This window comes from Fusarium fujikuroi, chromosome FFUJ_chr05 (genome assembly GCF_900079805.1).
Source record: "Fusarium fujikuroi IMI 58289 draft genome, chromosome FFUJ_chr05".
Classification (NCBI taxonomy): domain Eukaryota; kingdom Fungi; phylum Ascomycota; class Sordariomycetes; order Hypocreales; family Nectriaceae; genus Fusarium; species Fusarium fujikuroi.
The window spans coordinates 2,108,716-2,132,950 of record NC_036626.1 but is presented as its reverse complement, the minus strand read 5'-3'; the positions used below and the strand labels follow the sequence as shown (position 1 = coordinate 2,132,950).

Below are 24,235 nucleotides of genomic sequence, written 5' to 3'. Positions count from 1 at the left end.
GACCCCTGCTTAATCTCGCTATCAGGTCCCGTTTGGGACGAACCCATGGTTTGTGGCTCTGCGGGCCGGTACCCGTTGGTCGGGCCAATCGCTAAGCTTAATCGCGTCCCACCCGCCACATGAAGCATTTACACGTCCCAGGCTACCAGGCTCCCTAGAAATCAAATCGTCTCAAGTTCCAGCTCCACTTCCATTGGACATCAATCAGCTTGATCCCAGATCCTGGCAATGCAACACCGTTAGAGAGCTAGAGAGATCTTGCCCGTCGGCACTAGTAAGGAAGCTTCTTTCAGAGTTCACACTTGTCAGAGCAACCAGAACTCAAGGTACGTAATGTAGCCATCTTTACATAGGTACTGCTTGCACTACTAGTAGCCTTGCTAACCTCAAGATACTAAGGTAGATACTAACCTACCTCAGTACGGAGTACCTAGGTTACCATTGTCGCACCTTTCTTTCGCTCTCCTCTCCTCTCCCATCCCAGCCCGTCTTTCTCACATACCAAGGTACGTACCATTGGGCTGATGATCACTCAAAATAGCCACGCGCTCCAATCCCACCCCTGAAAGGTTTCCTTAGAGTTTACAGGGCCAGCTTATTTTACCGAATCTTCAATGACAATCATGGGCCTCTAACTCGTTACGCTGTTAGTTCGCTGCTTGCACTGACTCGTGGTGGAAATAATCCCCCAACAAGTGAGAAACCCCAGATTCACTACCTAAGTAGGTAGTTTACTATGATTTATCTCATTTTGCTCTGTTCATGTTCAATATTTCCAGGCTATTCTAATATACAGTGGCTAATGCTTTTCTTCAAGGATTTCATACCAGTTCGTTGTCTGCCGAGGATCCCGCCCTCATGAAACATCCTTTGACTCAACCATCCCGTTCGCCTGTAAATGCTGCAAGTTTGTCCATTGCGCCCAAAAGTCCATTGCCGATTGCCGCGTTGAGCTTCCTGAGCCATGCGTCCTTCGCGCATCGGCCAGCGACTTATTTCTCCTATCTATGTACATGAAAAGTAATAATCATAACAGAAAGAAAAAATACAAGAAAATAAATATGATCCTATCTCAGCTACCCTCAAGGGTTGACGGTTGAGTTGCCGAGGAAAAAATCAAGATCGCCTCCATGCCCGTTCTGCGATCGATTTTCATTCTCGGCCAGTTGCTCGAGAAGAGCCAGGAATGGATCCTTCTCCTCTCCTGGGCCTGTTCCTGCACTTCCATTGTTGCTTCGCGCTCCAGGGCTTGTCGCTGTTGGGCGAATCTGATTGAGGTGCATCTTGGTATGGCTGTCGTCGCCGTGCCATGCCGCTGGGCTGCCAAAGGCGTTGGTGGGCACTGTTCCGAACATAGCATCATAGCCTCCGTTCGCTTCATTGATCATTCCTGGCCCAGCATTCGTAATGCTTGACCCCGAGCCATAGCTGTAAGGTGGGCTGAAAGGTGCGCCACCCATTGGGTGCATGTTATGAGATGAAACGGCATGCGACGTGGGTGACATGGTGAAATCTGCTGCCGCTGCCGCCGCGACTGCAGCATTGTTTGCGGATGCGTCACCACCCATGTGGTCATGCATAGTGTACATCTCCTGGTTTTCGTGATGGGTCGGGATTGAGGTTGGCGTTGCAAGGAGGCCAGGCGATGAATGCGGCATCCCTCCCGACGTATACGAGAACGATCGTCGAGCAGTGCCTGGAGTAGGTAGTCCCGACGCAGAGGGCGCGAGGCTCGCAATAACTTTCACGTCAGGTCGTCTCCGGTTGATAGGTCCTGGTGGAGCCGTATTCTTGCGCTTGAGGCTGGGTCGCTGTAGTCCGTCGTTGTTTCGGAGGGTGTCTTCAGCAGTTGGTCCAGTACCCATGTCAACTACAACATCTGCAAGGCGAAGATTGGCTGCATCGAAACTGAAAGACGGGCCACCGGGTCCTCCAATGTTGGAATACCGATCGAAGAAATCCTCGCTGTGGAATCCAGGTGTATAGCGCATTGAGCTGCGAGATAGAGCCTTCACCAACTCGCCATGTGCGTGGCTAATGTCTTGAAGTGTCTCGCGTTGATGTTGTATTGTGGCCCAAGCATATCGCAGCTCACTCAAGAACTGCATCTCTCTCGATAGAAACTCTGCTGCCGAGCTGAATACATTGAACTCGCCTTGGTTCCCTTGCTGACTGTAGTGGGCTCCGTGAACGTGAACTGTTCCTGCTGTGCAGACGCAATATCCAATAAATGCTGGCCAGTCGACAATTCCCGATTGCTTTCCAAGTTGAATCAGCTCCATGATCGCGTTAGCGTGAAGGAAGCACATGTTAGTGGCTTCAATCTGCCAGGATTGATGCTGTCCTGTCTCTGCAAGTTCTGCTAGGTCGATAGGGAGAAACGGTCGGTAAATGAGACAGTGTATCAAGTGGTATATAACTTTGCTGAGCAGGAGGATAGTCGAGTCGGCCTGTCCAAAAAGAGTGCCGAGGTTGGAAAAGACGTCCTCAGTTCCAGAAGCCCAAACATCAAGGTCTTGACGGATCTTGGATATTGTGGAGAGTGTGTGCCATGGAAAGTGAGAGTCACCCTTGACGCCGCCAGCGGCAAGATATCGATTTGTGTTTCCAAGAACACGTGTGATGTCGATGAGCATGCCCATGCTTCCTTGGGGTTTCTTGTCGCTGCCCTGGAAGTACTGGAGGTTCGAGCCTGTTTGGAAGAACTCGCCTTCGACGGGTAGCGAGGATGAGTTTGGCGACCAAGAAGGAAGCCGCAGCATAATAGTGTTGTCACTTATTAGGCTGGGTCGCTTCGAACCGGTTGCTTGAAACCGGTCAAGCAAGTAACAAGTCCAGAAGAGTCGGCGTCGCATCTCGCGTTCAACTGGAGTCATTCGATCCTGCCCGTCAGTTTCCTTATGAATCTCTAGCGCCATTGCCATCCCAGTGGCACTTGCTAGGTCTTATTAGCATCATTGACTGCATCTGGGGCAATGCCGCTGCTTACTCATAAGCATATATGCCTTCTTTCCTTTTCCTGTCGCAGTGAAGGCACTGACCAACAACAGAAGCGCCTGCAATCCATCTATGGATGGCTCGTCGATGTTGATCTCTCGTCTAGCCCGTGCTGCGAGGTCTTCACTAAGTTTGGCAGCCGCTTGATACCCACTAGGGTCGGTGGTGTGTCTGAATATGGTCAGCATAGGGGACTGTGCTAGGTTGGGGGGGGGGGGGGGGGGGGGACAACCTCGCTGCTACGGCTGAAATGGCAAAAGAGAGGAATCGAGGGAGCTGGCTGAGTTGAAGTCTTTGTCGAATAGAGGATTCATCGACGATATAGTATGGCTTCCCATGAAACCTAGCGAAATATGTATCGAGTAAGACCTCAGCTTGGGCTGGTGGGGGGGACAAATCACTAGAGAGCGAGTCAGTCGTCAAGCCAGGATACAAAAGCGACTATAACACAAACCGAGCTATTGGAGTATGCGGAGAAAGTGATGCCGTATCGCCAGGAGACGCACGGGCGTCAACTGTTGCACGTTTGATTATCGACTCGCCAACTTCAGTCACTTGAGAGCCATTCTCGGAAGCTTCTCCCTTTCCACCCCCTGGCAAATTTGAGCTTGCAAGCGACACATCGTCTTCGCCCTTTTCTCTTAACTTTGCCTCGAGCCCGTCAACTCTTTTCAAAAGTGCTTCCAATACGTCTGTCTTTGGTCCACGCTTTTTGGGGACCGCGTCTGCAGCTGAATTAGCGTTCGTTGCTGGGTCGGGGCCGGTACGGCGATGCTGAGAAAACCAAAACGAAAACACACAAGTTGTGTGATCAAATGTCGACTTACCATAAATGCAAGGGCACTGGAACACCTGGCAAGCCTCGCAGGAAGGTCGGAGTCGGTTGCATTTAATCTGTGGCAATGCTAGTAAGAATCATGGTTGTTGCAAACATATCGCAATGTCTCACCTTTCGCTTTCGGCACGACTTGCAGTTCATTGATTCGCGTGGTTCATTGCTCATGCGACGAGTCGGAAGGCGCTCAATGCCAACTTGAGGTCGGGGAATAGCCACAGGGTGGACTCCGGGTATGTGAGGAACGTTCATGGCGTCGTATATGGAAGTAGTCATAACTATGCTGGTGCTAACGAGTGAAATTTGCCGGCGATTGAGGTCGTGATTCGGTTTGTTGGTATTGTCTCAAAGAACTTATACCTGAGTAAATGAGAGACAATAATGCGGGAAAGACAAGACAAGAAAAGAATGATTGGAGCGTCGTTGATGAGTTATCAGAAGTCGATCATTCCAAGTGATACCAGATCCAAGCACTCTAGGAGGTGTGGCTCGTTATACCGTGTTAGTTAACAGTATGGGTGTACTGTCAACGACAACGGTAAGAATAATGATGATGCAGATTGACGGTGGTTGATATGCTCCCAAGAGGCCGGGTAACATAAACAGAAATAAGGACGGACTTGGAAGGAGGAGATCGAGCCTAGAAGTAAGGAAGGTGAGGCGTCTAGAAGATGGGACAGGGCCGGTAGTAGAATGACTTCGGAGGCCCAGAATTGTACGACTGACCCGGCCGAACCCCAGTCGCCGGTCTCATTCTGGTTGTTGCCAATGTGGAGGTGGCTATAGAAGGCCAAATCGACATCTATGCCAAAATTCATCTTGAGGGATTTTTTTTACTCTATCCACCTTAATGTAGCACTAAAGGCCCCTTTAGGCTTCTAGGTAATATAATATTATTATATTAAATATTATTGCTATAATGCAGTACTATAGACTAAGGCCTGTATTAAAGGCTATAGCCCTCTCTTTTATATATATCTATATAAGCCTATAATACACTATTTAAAGCTAAATTATTTATTTTTACTTTTATTATTATAGATTATATTAAATTTTACCTTAAAACTGGCTATAGCTATAATAAACTTTATATAGAATTAAAGGCCCTTAAAGAAGTTAGTTTTTATCTATTCTATTAATAACTACTTATTAAAGTTATTAAGGTTATTAACTTTACTATAAGTAATTCCTTTAGGCCTAATTTAATAATAATTTAAATTAAATAAATATAACTAATCCTTATTATATATATTAATACTATTAATATAGCTATTAAGAGCTAGTAGTATAGTATTATAGTAATAAGCTATAAAAGTATAATTACTATTAAATTAAAGGCTATATTTTATATTACTTTAGGATACCTTAAGGAAGTTATTTTAGGTATTTTTATATTAAAATATAATAAAGAAGTTAAAAGTAAGAATATTAAAAGTAAGATTATAGCCTTATTAGACTTTATATTTTTATTTTATAATAAAATAGTTTATTTTATTATATTAAGCTACTATAAAGAGTTTTTATTAATAAAGTAAAAGCTTATTAATAGCTATATTATTAATATATATTTAAATAGACTTATTATATATAGAGATACTATTTATAAGACTTTATAGCTAAAGGACTTTTTTAAGGTAATAAATATTATACTTTCTATAAGGGCTAAAACTTTAGTTTTCTTTATACTTTTATACTTTAATATATAAGATAATTTAGAAAATAGTAATATTTTATGGCTTAATAAGTAGGTAATTAAGTAGGTAGAAACTGAAATATTTACTTTAAAGTATATAATAAAGATTAAAAGGGAGATAAAAAATAAAAAGGAATTTATATAAAATAAAAAAAGAAAAATAATATTAAAGCTAAAATTAAGGTTAAGGTTAAGGCTAAAAAGATAAAAGGTAAAAAAGAGAGATAATATAAAGATTTAAATGCATTTAAGGCATTTCTTTAATTTATAATATTAAATAAAGATTAAAGGGGTAAGAAAGATAAGAAAGAATAAAATTAAGAAAAAGCTAAAGGGCGCCTTTTATAATTAAAGGCCTTACTATAAAGATTTAAGGAATAATATAAGGCTAGCTTTTAACCTTATAATTAATTTTATTTTAATTAATATTACCTTAAGTTTTTTAGTTAAGTAGCTATATATTAATATTATATACAGCTAAATAAGACTGTATGTAATTAATTCTATCTATAGGTGTTTCTAGAAGACTAATAGCTAACTATTTTCCGCTAAGTATATATACTTTTAATTATACTTATAGATATAAGTATATAGAAAGCTTTAGGTTTTTAAGGGTATTTTAGGAAAAGATCTGCCCTTTAAGAATCTTTTTATATACTATAATTATATCTTAAGGTAAATATATATTAAAATTAATATTATTATATTTAAAAAGCTCTTTAAGAGGCTATAGTTAATTAAATAGTATTAAATAAGTATAACTCTTTATTTTATAGATCTCTAGCTAATAATATAAGACCTAAGGCTAATTAGGAAGAATATATAGCCTATTATGCTATTTATAAATATAATATAAATTTTATATATATATAAATTTAGAGAGTTCTATATATATAATTAGCATAAAAAGATATAAAATAGTAATTTAATTTAAAATAAAATTAGTAAAGAAATGCCTATTAGCTATAATTCTTTTAAAATACTTCTATAAGCAGTTAGTATATATATACACTAATGCCTTACTTAACTATTACTAAATTAGTGCTATTAACTCTTAATCTTTTTATTATATATACTTTTACTATATATTTAATAATTATAGAATTATATTTATTAAGCTGTAATAGTCTATAGGGAGCTCTATACTTATAAAAGGTAAAAATAAGCCCTAGCTATTATAAGAGTCTTATTACTATAATTTAATTAAATAATAAAAGGCATACTCTTTTAATTCTTTAGAATATAAAGGTATTACTTAAGTATACTTTATAATATATTAGCTAATATATTAATATATAGCTATATAATATACTGTAAGTATATATTAATTAATATATATATTTTAATTCCTTATGCCTTTAACTTATTATAAGTATTAATTAACTAAATAAAGTTAGGCCTAGGTGCTATCTATTTAGTTTAATAGTATTATATTATATTCTATTAATTAGTTATATTTATAGGCATAAAGTTATAAAATGCTTTATATAGTGCCTATTAACTTAAGGATAGCTATTTTTACTAAATATAGGTATAGAGATATATTTAACTAAATAACTATAGCTTAATATTTAATAAGGTATTATTTTTAAAGAAATAGTGCAATTTAATAAGTTACTTTTCTTTTTACTTAGAGGTTTAATACTATAAAAGGCTAAGGCTTTATTATATTTTAATTAGCCCTCTATTAATTACTATAAAGCCTTTCTTTTATAACTAAAAAAGGATATTTTTATCCTTAAGAACATTTTTAAAGAAAAGCTCTTTAATATAATTTTATAATGCCTTAATATTTTCTATTTAGGCCTAAGTTATATTAAATATTATCTAATCTAACTGTTAAGTCTAAAGATATTAATATAATACTCTATAAAAGGTAGAAATATTAAACTTAATTAAAATATACTATATAATATTATCTGCAGTTATTTAGTTATAATACTTTTATTATTTAATTTAAATATAGAAAGCATTAAAATTAATAGGAAGGCGCCCTTTAGAGCTTATTATAAGGTTAAAAGAAAGATTAATATAATATAAGAAAATAAATTTATATTAAGGGGCTTAAAATAAAACTATAAAAAATAATATATAGCCTTATACTACAGTATATAGCCCTAAAATACAGTATATAAATATATTATACTAATTATAGTTAGTAATACTAAGAAAAATATTTAAAATTACTTATAATAAGGAACTATAAGGTGCTATAAGGTACTATAAGGTACTATAAGATCTATATATATATTTATTATAAATATAATTTAAGGATATAATTAATTAATAAAGTAAGTTAATAAAAATATTAAACTTTTATTATTAGGTATTATAATGCTTTATATGCCTTATAGTTATTTATAGTAGCCTATAATGCTTTATAATGCTCTATATACCTATAATGCTAGTTATAATTTATAACCTATAAGCTATATCCTTATAAAAATAAAGACCTAAAAACTAATTATAGGTAGCTAGAAAAAGTTAGTACTGTTTTAAATAGTTATATATAGAATTAAAATACCTTATTTACTGCCCTTTGCCTTCTTAGACTTAAACTTACCTTTACCTTTAGACTTCTTCTTTTTTTTCTTATAATTAATAACCTTATAGAAGAATTAAGAGAGTTTATAATACTTCTTTTTAGTAAAGTCCTTTAATATATCTATAAGGTCCTTTTTACTATTAAATAAAGAGCTATTATTATTACTAGTAATAAAGATAGTATTAAATATAGCCTTATACTTCTTAGGAGTTATTATTAAATAAGTTAGTATAAAGATATATAAGGCACTATAAGTATATACCTTTAATATAGCTATAGTTTAATTTTAAATAGTTTTAAAGGTAATTAATATAGCCTTTAGATAGAGCTATAATATAGTAATAGGTAAGAGTACTATTACTAAATATATATTTATTATATAAAAGTAATTTAGGTATTATAAATTTATATAGATAGTAAAGTATAATATTGGTATTTTATAATAAGAATTTAAATATATATTTAGCCTTAAGGTTCTTACCTTTCTTTTTATATAAAAAAAGTAAATTAGGCTCTTTAAGAAGCTATATAAATTAATATAATATAATATAAAATAGAAAGTAATTAAATATTTTACTTTATTTTTATTAAACTTTATATATATAAGGCCTTTATAGAAATAATTCTTTAATATATTTATATATATCTAGATAATTAACTATAGGTTTATAGAAAGGCATTTGGCCTTATAGTTAAAAGTAAGGGTAGAAATCCTATTAACCTTTTTAGCTAAATACTTAAAAGTATAGTTACTAAAGTTATATTATAGAGCTTCTTTTATAGCTTTATAGTCTTTATTATTATTATATTTAAAGATATATAGCTAATATTTAAGTTATTTCTTCTTAATAATATAATCCTTTTTAAGAGCTTTATTATCTATTTCCTTTTTAATATAAGTAAGCATTTCTATAAGCTTATTATAATATTACTTTAATTTAGTATACTTTACTTTAAACTTCTTAATAGTAATATAGGCTTCTTTAGCCTTTTTCTTTTAAGCAGTAATATAGTTAGTTTTAAGCTTCTTTTTAAAGGCAATATATTTCTCTTTAGCCTTCTTAGCAGCAGTATAATTAGCTTTAGCCTTCTTAGTAGTAATACACTTAACTTTAACCTTCTCTATAAAATAGGCTTTTTTAGCTTTATAGGCTAAGCACTCCCTTTTAGCCTTTATAGTTTTATAAGAAAGTATAATATTATAAAATTATATAGGTCTTTATAATATTTAAATAGGTCTTTTAATTAAATATTAGCCTTAAGTTACTTATATAATATACTAAAATATAAAAAATAAAAAATAAAAAAGATATAAAAATAAAGCCCTTAATTATATAACTTTAATTAATATAATATAAAGGCATAAAAGGGTATAAAGGTAAGATAAAAGAAGGGTTAATATAGGCTAAAGTTTAATGCCTTAATAGTCTAGCTTTAGATATAAAATTAAAGGGGAAATATATTTTAAATTACTTTAAAATAAAATAAAAATAAAGCTTTAAAGTATATAAATTTAATAAGGTATATATTAAGTTATAAAGGGTAATTATAGGTAAATATAATATACTAAAAGTAGGGATTTCTTACCTTATAAAATATAATAGATTTAAGGAATAAAAATAAAGCTAAACTTAAAATTAATAATAACTATTATAAAGTTATATAAAGCTATATAACCCTCTTAAGTAAAAGGCTATAATTAGTTAGACCTATATTTACCTTACTTATATTAAATTATAAGGAATATTAACTATAGTACTGTATAGTATAGGGTTGGCCTATTAAGAGATGAATTTTAGTATAGATGTCGATTTGGCCTTCTATAGTGGCTAGTGACAGGACTGGGGTGCGGGCATGAATGATGAGATGGTGGTGTCGATGTTGGGATGGATCATGGTGGGGAAACGGAGCTCAAGATTTGAGTCCCCTTGTGGATGCTGTTTCTGAATGCTGACTCAAGCCTGGCAGACGGGCATGGCTCCCACGAACTTGCAGACCAGCCAATACCAGCACAATCTCTTTTCAGGCAGACGGCGCATCTCGCTGGCGTCTGGACCAGCTGTGCTATTGGAGCGCACAGAGGGGATGGCGACTATGCAGAAGAGTCCTGTCGAGTAGTAACCCCCAAGTTCGCAACCGACAGGCTAATAAACCCCCAAATGATGGTAACGTATGGGCCCCCAAATGACCAAACCGGGGAAGGGCATGCCTTGATGCCGTCCATCTTTTCTAAGTACTGTAGCATTACCCGAGGTATCTGTCGATCCTGTCTGCTTTCCTCCGGCTTTTGTTGCTTTTAGATGCTGGACAGGCACGGATTTGTGCCTTGATCGAGGGTGCGTACTCGGTCTCGTTGCCAAAGGTCCTCTCGGCCTTGCTCCCACTAAATGGTCCTGAAAAGCGGATTCCTCCTCACACCAGATTAGACATATGTTGCAAGGACTAGACTAGTACATACAATACAGTTATGCCAGGGGACACCAGGCCATGCTATGCGGGTCCCAAGTTCCATGACCAGAAACTCGGGCTCATGTTAGCGAAAGTGGCAGGGACCAGGTCGACAGCGATTATGAACGTCTTTCTGACAATCTTCGATACCTAGGCTTGCTCGACTGTGTATGCATGTACTTGATTCTGCAACCGTCAGAGCAGCAAAGGTAACAGTCAATATGGAACTGCTTCAAGTTGACAGTTCGTGTTCTGCAGCTTTGGATGTCCCAGTCTCCGGCTTGACATTCATCAGTAAAATCTGTGATTTTAGTCCAAGGCATACCGGGATGTTCTTCTTTAGGTACGATGGGGTTTTCTTTCTTTCTTCATTGATAAGCTGAGGCTAACAAGGGGCAACGATCAAAAGTCAGAGGTCAAGGTCTATCAGTGCCGGACCGACCCAGAGCTACGGGTCTATATTCTGTCCAGGACCTGGGCAAGTACACAGATGCCCGTCAAGTGTAGGTGCACGCAGCATCTGGCCCTAGGGCTCAAAGGAGCCTTTCAGACGAGGCGAGTAAGGCGAGAAGCGAGACTTGCGATAGGATATGGGTTGGATCGAGAAGGCTTCGGGTGTGTTCTAATGTGGGCTAGATTGGTGAGTTGTCTAGGTAAGTGAGGTACTAGGTAAGGTAAGGTAAGGTAAGGTAATGTAGCAAAAAGAGGTGAAGATGGTCCAAGCTCTTCGTTCCTGCCTGCCATTTGGTGGCGCTGTCCATGCCTCCTTCCATTTGCACAGCATGTTTTCACACAGGGCTTTTGTCTGTCGGGCTTTCTCTGACAGCGGCAGCGATGAATGAACAGAAGTGGAGGCAATGGAAGTCAGGCACTACCTACCTAGAGACTCCCGTAAAGTACCTGAATTAGCGGACGCTTCGCTTAAGCATAGCGGGAACGGCGTTGTTTGGGGCTTGGCTGGGACTGTAAAGACCCTGTCTTGACAATGGAAACTACCTAGGGGCCGGCGGGGACCGAATGGAACGGACGACACCCAGTGCAATTACGATAGGTTAGTAGCTGCTTGTGCTTTTTTTGGTGAGCCTGAAACTCTAGAGCGAGGATCTAGGAGTTTCTGTCTCAAAAATGGAAGCTTTTGTTGTCGTGGTCGACGTCCTAAGCAACCATCGCACGACATCCATCCAATGGCGTCACGTTTTATCGCATACATGCACCTGCATACAGTGTTTCAAAGACGCAACTGAAGCCTGAAGGCTCCGCATAAACAACCCAGACAAGAATAGGTTCACCGGATTTGGCCTCGCTCCTCTGAATTGGTAGAAAACATGACCAAACCATCAAACAGCTGAGATCAGCATCGGGCTTCTTTATCGTTTCCGCGAGGGACTTACAGACCGCTCGTTGGCATTGGATCCTAGCTATGTATCATCCCAACGAACCGATGGCCGTTGGTTGGTGTCATCGATTAGTGACAGGATCCTAGCTAGGTGCTTGGAACCTGGGTATCCTTATCAATATCTGGCTCTCCTAAGTCGCAGTGCGTCGTTCCCGTACGGGTTGCTACCTCGATTCTCTTAGTCCAGACTTATTTCATCGTCTGGGTCTCCTCTCTCACCCTCAGTGACAGGCGACGACATATATCGTATCCTCAGACAGCCCTTTCGAGTCTCCAAGATGATCTTCCTTTCCTTCTTCCCCTGGCCAGGCCGCATAGCAACAGCAACTCCGGACGTGTGGATATCTGCGGAGAAGTTCTTTCGTCCCCCTTGTAGTTGCTCCTGGCTCGACCTATTATTACCAAGCGGAAACTATCCATAAGTATTGGTGTCCACAGTTCGGAGCTGCATGATCTAAGCTTTCAAAAGTCGGCCGAGAGACTAGCGGGAGCAATAAGAATTAATGAGACTTCCTAAGCGCCACGCTCTACTCAAGTTGGTGGGATCTAGCGGCTGCTACTATTGTTGTTTATCAGGGTCATTTCCATTAACGCTCAGTCCTCATTCCTGTGTCTCAGGGGCTCTACGGCACTAACTGGTTATAATACGACGAATGTTCATCCTCCCAGCTTGACGTGAGCACTCCAACGACACTCCACTCCGGCCGAGATGTCCCCTGGCAAGTAGCAGGTTCAACGGAGCCGCGAGGAGCTATCGGCAACACCCTCCTCGCATTTCGATCTAGCTGAGCTCTTCGGTTTTTTCTCTCGTTCTTGGAGCACCCTTGAAACTGATCAGCAGGGCTGACTATCAACTAAGCTAAGTCTCATGACTTGGGATCGATACTGTACTGGCCCTGTTATAGAAGTTCACAACTATATCTTCAAAAAAAAAAGCAAACAAGACATGGACGCATCGGACCTGCATATGTGGGGGATACACCAGAATCTTCGGCAGCCACAAACAAGGCTTATTTGAAGAGCTGGCGCTTCACCATTCTCTATATCTTATTGATCAGGGCTGAGAGATTGGGGAGGACTATATAGAGGCAGCCGCGAAAAGTTCTTGCCTGATGAGAGGGATTGGCAATGACCCTTGCAAACCGTAACAGGGGCCTCCTGCTAAATTTATTAGCAATCTTCCCTAAGCGATTTTTATACCGTTCTTCCCCTCTTTACCTTAAGAAGATGATGCTATTAATAGATATTGCGACCTGGGCTTTAGTAATGACGTTAAAAGCCCCTTTTAGGGAGGCAAAGACTATAGCTTAAATCTATAAGCTTATAGGCATCCTTAAGCATATAATTAATAAGATATATGCCCAGGCAATTTAATAAGGCTTTAAACCTAATAAGATGCTGCTATAGCTAGCTAATAAGTGGCTTAAGGATTGTAAGCGGTTAGGGCAACTGACTAAGCATATAGATAAGAATAAAGACCTAATTATTACTAAGGTTAGCATAAATCGCTTTAGCAGAGAAAAGACTGCTAATAAGATTGCCGGTAAACTTAGCGATTAGGGCACTAAGATCTTAGTTATAACTGTAAGGTCGATCTTAAAAAAGTCGGGATATAAGAAAATGAAGCTAACTAGAAAGCCTAGGCTAACTGCAGTAATAAGAAATAAATGCCTAAAATAGTATTTTACTTATTAAGATTAGACCCTTAAAGATTAGAAAGCTGTGATTTAGATTAATAAGACTTCTGTTATCTTTAGGTAGTGGCGTGGCGGTTATTGCATCTGGCGAAAAGCTAATAAATACATTCTCTGCAGCTATATTTATAAGCAATAGAAAGGATTTAGTAAGTTTATATTCTAGGGCGCCTTTTCTTATAATAAAAAGGGTCTCTGTTATTGCTAGAAGCTAGAGACTGTAAAGGAAAAACAGGAAGTTTAGAGAAGGATTAATAAGCTAAATGCAGAGCTTAAGCCGCTTATAAAGGAGTAGTAGGAGATTTTAAATAGTATAAGAAGGTTAGGTCTTTATAACCTTTTAGATAAGAAGCCTAAATAGAGGTAGAATAAGGAAAATGGCAAGTTTGTTAAAGAAGGGAAAAATAGCAGTATTGACTGGTGGCGATATTAGTAGAAAATTCTAATTTTAATATTGCTTCCTTTTGTAAAGAAATATATAGAAAAGAGGGAAAATACTGTTATTTAGGAAGATAGAGCTTCTACTTATAAACACTATATCTAATAATAGGTTTTTAACTGGTATAAAGTTTAGTAACTTTTTTAGTATTTAAATTTGCCTAATTTAAATACTATTAAGCCGGCCTGGCCTTAAATAAAGAAAAAAATAATAAAAAAAGATACCTTAAAGAATAGAAGTAAAGCTATTTATAAGTAGCAGGCTATATAAAATGACCTTCTATAAGAGAAGATTTAAGCTTAAATAAAGCAAATTCCTATATATATTAGAAAAATTATAGATTGTAGTGGTAGGAATGAGTATATTAAAGGCAGGGATTATCTGCTGTAAAAATAACTATTTTGAAGTATAGTGCATGGATAAAAGTTCCGATACATCCCGATTATACCCTAACCACTTTAATTATACCCTGCCATTTCACTCTACAATTAACTAGGCAATATTTATTTAATTATAATAATATATATATAAATCTATAGAGAATTAAAAGGAGATTCTAGCTATATAGTTTAATACTTAGTGTAGTAGCTATTTATATAATAATACTTATTTAGTTAGTTAGGTATTAATTTTATTACATTTTTAATTACATTATCTTTAATCTTAATTTATAACTCCTCTATAGCTGCAATTAGCCAGCTAATTGCCTTAGCAGACTTTAGATAAGTAGTAATTTCAGGATATATTTTATATATCCTCTCCTTAAGGACTTTCTAGAGGTTTTTAATAGGGCTAAGGTTAGGACTATATAGAGGCTAGTTAGTAAGAAAGACTTCTTTTCTTCTTGCCTAGAGATAGAGCCAGTCTTGAACTTTCTGATAAGTAAATATATAGGTATTATTATGCTAAAAAGTCTCTCCTTTCTCGATAAGGTCAGGAAGATAAGACTATAGATAGGATAGAATATGCCGGCCTATTACTTCCCTTCTTTTAGATTTAAGATCCCCTAGAAAAGGGATAACTATAGACAGTTTATTATAGTTAATTACACTATAAAATATCTGCAAATATCTTACAGGCTGTCTGCAGGCTTAGACTTTATCTTTATAAAGTCTCTTACCTTATAGTATTATTAAAAGAAGCTTTTAAAAAAGAAGTCTTTAGACTTATAGCTTAGTAAAATAACCATTTAGTATAGTTACTATTTATATAGTTAATTATAACTTTATTAGAAAACTACTAACTATATTAAAATAACTTATCTTTATAATAGTATTTATCTATAAAAGATTTCTTTAATTAAGTAGCTTCTTTAATAAAAAATAGGCATTAAAATATAAATCTATATTATATTTTCTTATTAATAAGCTAGTAATAAATTATTTTTAGTAATACCTTTAGTTATACCTAACTTATAATATCTCTATATAAAATAAAAGGGTTATTTTTAATAAGTATTTTAATATAACTTTTATCTTAATCTAATAGTACTAAAGGCCTGCTAGAGTATAGTTTATCTTTATATAACTTTTAGGCTTAATTGCATTAAATAATCCTATATATTATATAATGATTTAGCCTTACGCTATTTACAATATTTTTAACCTAAATTCCTAATTTATATATCGTTATAAACCTTATTCTTTTATAAGGAGAATGATATACTTTTTGCCTTTATTGGGGCATTTTAATCTATTTAAATAATGCAATAAAGTTATGGTGTTGATATTAATATTTTATTGAAAGCGGGGTTAGACCGGGAATGTGTCGGAACTTTCGCCGGCCCACTGTATCTATTCTTTTTACCTCATTTAGTGCATTTTAGTGTTATGCTAGCGTGGGCAAGAACTTTTCGCGGCTGCCTCTGTACCTATCTAGTCTCTTACTGTCCTTCTTGTAAAGTTTGGCCCCTCCTTTCCGCTTCATAGGCCATAGGCTTCAAGTCGTCATGAGGCTACTGACATCCTAGCAGGCCTAGCTAGTATCAGCGTGTGGTGCGTGCTTTTTTGCACTTCTCATGGTACATCGGCTCTGCCCCCCGATTTGGACCTAGAGGCCGCTTGAAACCTGGGTTTATGCATGGGTTTCTCAGTATCCTTGTCAATCCACGTTTAGGTGGCTTTGCCTCTGCCGCACCAGACCTCGCCTCGGTACCCTGTCCAAACCTCTCGAACTCTGCTATTGTGACGCGGTGCTAATCGTCAATGTTCACACTAAAGACTGGCCAGTGGTTGAAAGTGTGGTACGTATAGTCAATGCCGAGTGCATTGAAGCTTGATAAATAGGCTAAACCCAACAGGTTCCCGGCTTGCGAAGTCTCCACGGCTGTTTTGACCAGAGCTTGGCGCGGTGGTTTTCTAGAAGGACAGTGTGCAGGCCTATCAATGCCGGTTCTCACTGGCCTTTCTTGTCTCTACCGGGTACATCCACTTTACCCCAGGTGCTCGATTCGTACCCGGTATATGGAGTAGATTGGCCAAGTATCGAACCATTCTCACACTCCCAAGTCTTGAGCCTGACGACTTTGTCTTCGCTGAGCTAACTAGCACACGAAAAGCCAGCCTGAGTGGCTCACCTAAATATGAAACCAGTCGCGCATTTGAATGTGGCTTGTTTGAGATCATCGTCTTCACTTTCACAAACAAATGACGTGAACTTTAACACTTCTTGGTGGCCTTCTCGGTGGATTGCTGGGTTTCTGCTGGGCCTTACACGAAAACATACGCTCTAATTGCTACAACCTCAGCCATGGGTTTTGCACTACTTCAGTGTCTTCTGTCGGGATAGAGGTGAGAGTGGGTAACCCAGAGAGCGCCGAACACTTGCGTATCACGAAAGGCTATATCCATATCCACATACCTGTTACAGGACACCAAATTATCTCCAGTCCATGATAAACGTCTGTTATCAACATCATTGTTGGGACCTATCATGTGTGCTGTGGCAACTCATTCAAGAGCTGTCCAAGATCTTGGCTCACGAGGATACGCTGCTATCGGCAACATGAAATGGGTTACAGTATCGAGCTTGGTTACGGCGAATAGTTGTGGTGTACAACTGATCAGTGCATCTTATATTCACCCTATGCTCTACGAAGTCGACTTGGGTATTCTCAGCTGCTCAGTCGCTGTTTTAATACTGCAGCTCTTAGGCTCTAGCTCATTATCAGCACTTGCAATTCCTGCCCAGTTCCGCACACCTAATGGCAGCCAGGTCCAGGACAAACAGACAGGATACAAACTCACAGTGGTTCCATTCTCCACCTAGACGTGGAGGTTCTCCTGTTCGCTTGGATTCAGAATTCAGCTGCCCTTTGTCAGGACTATTGAGCATGGCAGTTAGAACTGTAATCATTGTGTTCATACGATTCGAACTCCAGACAACAGTCTGTCATGGTGACTAGGCGATACTGGCAGTCATCATCAGTTATCAGTGAGTCTGCTACCATAGCATTCGAGGTGTAGCTGCTCACGATATCCATACACGACTAAGTACTCGAGCTAAGATTAGCTGGCCATTTTGTGTGTATATCAATCGACCAGTTCTACGTTGTAGCAGACTAACTATCATGGCATTTCTGGAACTTGTTGCTGACCCTGGATGGCTTGAGCCTTGGTCATGGTGATCTGTCGCCAGATCTTTGTAAAGGTGCAAAGAGAATATACCGACCTATCGCTCGCCAGGGAATCAGCAGTTAGGGCGATACTCACCGGAGACATTTTATTCATAGGCGCTTGAGATTTGTCACTCCATACATCCATACTTGTATGCACTGCATCATCTCTATCACATCCCCACCCGCCCCTAGAATGGCCTTGATGACTTACATTTAATCCATTCACCGGTTTCTGTTTACATCATCTGGATAGGCGGCCCTCGAAGCCTAACTATACTCAAACTGATACACTTCAATCTTGATTTGCTACCAAGGCGTGGCATAAGCCTCGTGGCGGGTTTGTCTCTCTGCAAGCCCCATTTGTGTGGGTTTGCAGTCTAGATGTCTCTCACTGCGGCATTAGCATGTTTCCATGTTCAAAGATGGCTGCAGCTTGGCTCAAACCAGGGGTCAGGCTGTCTGTGGCAAACAAACCAGTAATGGCCACGCGTGAAGTGACACTACGTACTTGTTTTTACCTTGTCGAGGCATCTGCAGCGGTCCTCTCATCATCTGAACTTACTGGGCCTCATGAGGGAGAACAGCATGGTGTTGTTTCGTTCATCTCATCTCATCTCGTTTCGTCTCGTCTCCTCTCATTCAGTCCTCAGTATGCATACATATACACACAGTACATGCGATAGCCCCTTTCACCTCCCTTCACGCCCCTATTTCTTGCTCTAAGAAGGGACCATGCTAGAGTTCTCCGATTCAACATATACGGGTCCTTGATCGTTCATTAAGAGACACAAGATCCGCCTCTCCGAAACGGGTGGCTTTTGGTTTCTTACTTGCTTTGTTCCCGTGTTCATCTAACAATATACATCCTACAGAGTATGTGCTTGCCGGTCGGCGTTAACACTTGTGACGCATTGGTTTCCATTGACCAGGGAAGCCAAGCCAAGGTTCGTTCGTACAGAATAGAACTGCCGGATAAAACGTGCATATTATCCGAACTCAGTTCACTGAAAAACTTCCTCCTTATCTCGAGTATGGAACGGTATAATGAGTCCAGGATGGCTCCTCTTATCTCACCATGCCTTGTCTCATACGGGCAATCCTAAACTCGGCTACAGCATGACCTTTCTCTCTCTCCCTCCCTCTTCAACAGGGCCATAGCCGCCCTTTACCGCCAATATCTTGGACAGAACCAAACATTGAAAATTCCATGGGCCCTCTGGTATACACATACAGATACAGATAGCGACACTTGCAACGAGGCAAACAGCCACTGACATGGACCAGGGTAAAGCAACTCCAACCAAGCGCCCTGAATCTCACACAGCGTCTAAACCCATCTCACTCGAAGCCTGAGAAGATGCCTGCAAATGACAGATGAGGCATTTGGCAAGGGCCAGGAGGGCTCACGGAAACCTTGCGGGGCTACGGTATGTACAAGTCTTGCAGCTATAAGTTTATGAGAAATGATGGTGGTCCATATGCAAAACATGATTGAGTCTTAATCGAACCAGACAATGGTCTCGTTCTCAGATAGGCACAACCTGCCAAGGGGATGGTCAGCAGGGCGACGAGGATCCTCAGACTTTCTAAAACTTTGAATGAGTACACAAAAAGAAAATAACATCAAATAGTGGAGCAAAGTGTTTTCAAATCTCGTCATCATCTTGAGCTTCGGTGGTATTTGCCAGAAGCGTCTATGCAATATTTGGCTGACATATAGGTGATTTCCAACCCACTGGTTCTCGTATACATCTTGTATTCTCATATCGTAGTCAATCTTGCATGGGCAGGTCTATACTTAGATTGTTATAACCCATAGCTAGTTTAAAAAGAATAAACGTAACAGGTCGGGAAGGTTCATAACGAAAAAAGTTGAACCTCCGCGCTCATATCTGTGGAGGTCGGCGGACCTAGAATTGGTGGTGACGGTTCACGCCGCCGCCGTTACAATAAGAGCCCACTCTATAGGGTCCCCTGTACGAGTTTAGCAGGGGTCGTCTGCACACCAGATCGACATCCATCCAAGATGCAACTCTGCGACTCTGCGACTTCTTCTCACGCATGACAGCCGCCTAGAGCGGCTGATCTCGAATACCCCTGTGGCCGGAAGCCAGACTGCGATAAGTCTAATGTGGCCAAGAATTTCTTCGCTGGCAGACAGTCAAAGTAGAGCGCCCAAGCGGTCTCGATGGCAGTCGGCGCTTGGCGTCAGGAACCTTTGGCGCGCATAGAACGGGGATAGTTCCCCGTTTGTCACCCGGCTTGGCCCTTTGTAGCGGAAGCCTCATGGATATCTTCTGGCTTCAAGCGCCTAGCCTGGGGCGCTTCGGACATCCTCCCTATTCTGTCGCCAATGCCCCAGAGTCGACTGACCCCGATAGCAGATGAGCCTAGCAGGTATCGTCACTGTTCTCCTTTCTGGCGAACAGGCACGCTGCCTGCCGTCGGTGATTGACGTGATCTTTTTCGCAAATCTTGCCCGACTCCTTTCAAACGCCGTAGCGATGACTTCCGCTTGCCAGTCTAACAAAGCTATAGGGCACATTTTGCCCCACGAGTAACCTCAAGCTTTCGACCGTTGTGAATGCTGCGACATCGTCCGCTCCATAGGCAGCGAATCCGTTCTCCTCAGCGATGAGCCCTGGGTCAGAACTCTTCCTGATAGCGCCGTCTGCTAGGTCAAGAAACACCTTCTTCGTGTTGGTTGCTGCCTTGGGTCCGACTCCTCCAAAGGCTCGTAACAACATACCAACCAGATGACTCTTTTCCGAACCAAGAGCTGACACGATGACAAAAGGTGCACTATCATCTTCCACTGAGCGTGCACGTTGCAGACTTTCGAGGCTGATAAACGGTTCGATGGGAGGCGCATTTCGAGCAAGATTACTAGGTGTACGGAAGCCAACAGTATAGATCTTAGAGATCTTGAGAGCTCTCATGGCGAAGAATACAGGAGCTGCATCATCTGAAGAAGATGCCATGACAACGGCTGAGCGGCCGAAGTACGCAGATGGCGCCAGGTCTCTTGTAAGTGTACTAAGAATACCCTTCCATCCAGCATTGTCGAATACAAGGGAGGTCGACGAGCCTAGACCAGACTGACTGCCGAGATCAACCGAGTCGCTCTGTCGTTGTCGTGGGCTTGATGGCATTGAGCCCGGAGACGACGATCTGGACGAGGTACCTGACTGGACCACGATGGTGTCAACAACTCCGATAACGCGAGCCGCCTCCGTCAAGATTGGCCCGTTGCCACCGTTCAACCCAGCGAAGAACGGGCTAATCTTTGTCAATGCATTATGCGGTAGACCCGGGTTGAGATAGGCGCCTCCGAAATGTTTCTGATTGCACCATGTCTCCAAACTCCTTGGGTTGTTTGGATGTCTTTCGACAACTGCAAATTGATGAGGAAGACCCAGCTCGTTTATACACTTTTCATAGAAGGGAGCCTGCGGTGTGGCGTTTCGAGACGACGAGCTGTTAATGCCATAGATGCGCTTTCTTGGTAGTTGACCCAGAAGTGATAAAGCAGCATTGATCTCGGCAGCGCTCAATTGCCCGGGAGCAGCGATGAGAGGAAGAAGTGGGTGGGTAATAGGTGTGAAGACAGGGTTCAGAGTCCTTGAGAACTGACCGACTTCACCCATGTTGACGGCGGAGAAGGGTGGCGCATTGGGGTACTCGGCACGCATCTTGGAACGGAAATACTCTAGCTCGAAGTTCTCGTTGTGTTCGTTGATTATAGCAATCATTTTGATGATATCCGCGTAGGGGATAGATCTTTGGAACACCTCCTGAGCATACGTCGACGGCCATCTGAAATTGCCTGAAAAGTCGTGGAACGCCGACATGATGCGAGAGTTTCCCCGTTGCTCATGGAGCTTCTTGCGGATCTCTTCTGGAAGCCAAAGTTCTACATCGATGTATTCTACACCCCACTGGATCGCACGGTAGAGGTATTCGTAGTACAGTTCAGGTTTGTCCATGGGGAACCTCCCATTCTCTCTTACACATCGTGTTGTGAAGATAATGGGAAGCTCTGTCCGCTGGCGGAGGAGCATGACCTGTTCTCCAACATAGCTGAGACTAGGGACTTCCGAATAGCTGCCATCGCCAAGGGGTTCTCTAAGTAAATCAACTCTGATCTCAACTGCATCAGCGCCAACAGTTAGGATATCGATATTAGGCAGAGCAGCGTGGACATCCGGGAAGGTGGTGGAGATGAAATAGGTTCTTGGCTTTGCCATGAGAGCTTCGTGGTAGTTGATCTGACCCAAAGTAAATGAAATAAATCTAGCCAGGTCACGACGGAAGAACGAGGATTCGGTGTAGAGGAATTCGTAGTCGCAATGGGTGGAAAGTTGGGTGTCGGGAGGCATCCCTAGATTCACACAGTGAGTGTTTATTGCAACGACGAGATTACGATTGCGTGCAGCAACGTCTCCCTTCGCTTCGTTGGCTGCGACTCCTACGACGAAACCAGAATCCTCTGACGAAACCTCCTCGAACCCATTCCGTGTTCTGCATGGTGTACCCAGCACCTCTGCGAAGACCGAGACAATGTGTTCTTGGCCTGGCCCATACACAATGACGACGATTCTAGAGTCCCCCTTTGCCGGTGTGCTTCCGAACGTGCTCTCGTTGACCATTACTGGACTCGAACTCGGCTGGTCGATGTGCATAGTGGTTGGTTCGGTGGTGCCATTCAAGGCAATTGAGGGTGTCGGCCCGGGAAGTGTTTCGGCCAGTATCGATTGAACGGCGGCCATTTTGTATGGTTTCTCTTTTTTTTCGGTGCAGCAAAAACGTTTCACCTCGATTTCCGTCGTTGTTACAGCTTTGCGCTGAAGCAATTCGCAGTGTCTCTGTCTACACTGAATGCACTGACGTCCCAAGCAGGCGCCTTGACAGCGCTGGAAGATGTTTCTCTTGATAGGATGTTCGATGCTTGATTTTGGGCACTTAGTCAAGTTCGTTATCGGTTCTCGGTGGGTTTCTCGTATGCGGCGCAACGTTCGACGTTGTCGCGATGAGGATATGGGTATGGTATTAAATGGTGGAGTAGCTGCGGTTCGTGCTTTGAGTTGCTGTTGTAGCTCTAATTCCAGGTCTGTCCAGAGAAAGTAGTAGGAAATTCTATATGAATTATTAGAATTGAGTTGCAACAAGCTGGATCTCTCTATAATGGTCGACAATGGTAGTTGTAGAGGGTTAAAGAAGTGAGTGCGGACCCTTTGTTGTGGGGATGATATCCCGAGTATGGGGTAAAGTTTGAGGTTTGATGAGGGAAGAGAAAGAGGAAGGTAGAAAGGATGGTAGGACTGTTTTGAGTTTTCGGGGGTACTTGCTCACCTATGAATGAAGGCGACTAATCAGAGCAAGAATTATATGTCCTGGGGCTATAAGGCGCAGTGCAGGCAAGGCAGTAATAGCATGATGGGACGGATGGAGGTTGATGAGGGAAGTGATGCAGAGACTAAGACTAGGCCAAGACCCAGAGTATGTATGTAAAGTCGCTAGCAGGTGCCAAGCGATGAATATTTGACCGATGGGATGGTGTTTGAGCCGGCTCAGATGGTCGAAGCGAAACAAGGGACGTACGGAGTACATAGGCGGGATTCGATCCCTGGCGATACTTGATGGAGCTGACGGACAAGGGTAGTGGATTTGTCTTCGGTGGATACCTTGTGAGAACTGGAGACGAAGCGAAGGAGGCTTGGGAAGATGGAGACTGAGAAGACGGGATGGAGATGAGCAAATGGATACTGAAGAAAGGCGTCGGTGCCGAAGACTGGTTAATGAACCAGGATTAGACCGTTACCGTTGGTGGAAGGGAGACGATCAAGTCAAGCGGCGTGGGCGAGGTTATATTTTCCACCACCAGGCGACCGAGGAGACGCCCGTCTTAAGCTTGTCAACCCGTTGTGTTGGGACATGGAGTACAAAGTCTATCTGAGGCTGCATAATGTCGAAATATATCTTATCTATAAGGTAGGTAGTCCTGTCGTCTGCGTTGTCGCTATAGATGGATGGTATGGAGAGGATACTCTGAGATTGTTTCGCGTAATAATGCTATATGTTATGATATTATCCGTAGGTATGTATGTATACTCATCGTAACTAATGCCAGGATGATCAACCATGGTTCCAATATATCCGTCGTGGGGGTTGGATTTGGGGTTGACCCAACGTACTTAGTCGTTTCCGTCAACACATCTATTTCCCAATCAAACCCATACATAGTGACTAGAAACCTCTTCCCCTTAGCAGATCGTCACGCGCAATCTTCCTGATGCCATGCGACATAGCAGCATGATAACTATGCCATGGAATTCTGACCTCGCTAGCGGCCGACCCTTGGCCCACGGCGACCAACACTAGGGAGAGAAAAATGCATTTGCAGTGGACGGATTATCTGGGGTTCCAGGTCCATGAACGGCGTATTGTCTTTTCTGACGATACCTTGATACTTTGCAGCAAAATTCCTCAAAGGAATAAGAAAAAGGGCGCCACAAAGAGATGTACTGTAGTTCAATGGGGGTGGGGGCCCGTCCCCAAGGGTCGAAGCTTTT

General features: G+C 40.8%; 4 protein-coding genes; 1 reads left to right on the top strand and 3 right to left on the bottom strand.

Annotated features, from left to right (window-relative positions):
* Nucleotides 1-1,082: 1,082 nt before the first annotated feature.
* On the bottom strand, nucleotides 1,083-4,084 carry FFUJ_07420 (related to nitrate assimilation regulatory protein nirA; the record flags this gene model as incomplete). XM_023577669.1 has 6 exons in its annotated part: nucleotides 1,083-2,938; nucleotides 2,990-3,168; nucleotides 3,230-3,397; nucleotides 3,452-3,722; nucleotides 3,825-3,891; nucleotides 3,947-4,084. 6 exons carry the CDS (start codon nucleotides 4,082-4,084, stop codon nucleotides 1,083-1,085), a joined length of 2,679 nt encoding a protein of 892 aa, XP_023430699.1.
* Nucleotides 4,085-16,241: 12,157 nt separating this feature from the next.
* On the bottom strand, nucleotides 16,242-16,797 carry FFUJ_07419 (uncharacterized protein; the record flags this gene model as incomplete). XM_023577668.1 has 4 exons in its annotated part: nucleotides 16,242-16,404; nucleotides 16,446-16,562; nucleotides 16,623-16,745; nucleotides 16,772-16,797. 4 exons carry the CDS (start codon nucleotides 16,795-16,797, stop codon nucleotides 16,242-16,244), a joined length of 429 nt encoding a protein of 142 aa, XP_023430698.1.
* A 181-nt stretch (nucleotides 16,798-16,978) lies between these two features.
* FFUJ_07418 (uncharacterized protein) lies at nucleotides 16,979-17,314 on the top strand (the record flags this gene model as incomplete). The annotated part of the gene is made up of 1 exon (XM_023577667.1): nucleotides 16,979-17,314. The coding sequence occupies one exon, from the start codon at nucleotides 16,979-16,981 to the stop codon at nucleotides 17,312-17,314; it is 336 nt and encodes a 111-aa protein (XP_023430697.1).
* Nucleotides 17,315-20,152: 2,838 nt separating this feature from the next.
* FFUJ_07417 (related to pentafunctional arom polypeptide) lies at nucleotides 20,153-22,432 on the bottom strand (the record flags this gene model as incomplete). The annotated part of the gene is made up of 1 exon (XM_023577666.1): nucleotides 20,153-22,432. One exon carries the CDS (start codon nucleotides 22,430-22,432, stop codon nucleotides 20,153-20,155), a length of 2,280 nt encoding a protein of 759 aa, XP_023430696.1.
* Nucleotides 22,433-24,235: the final 1,803 nt, after the last annotated feature.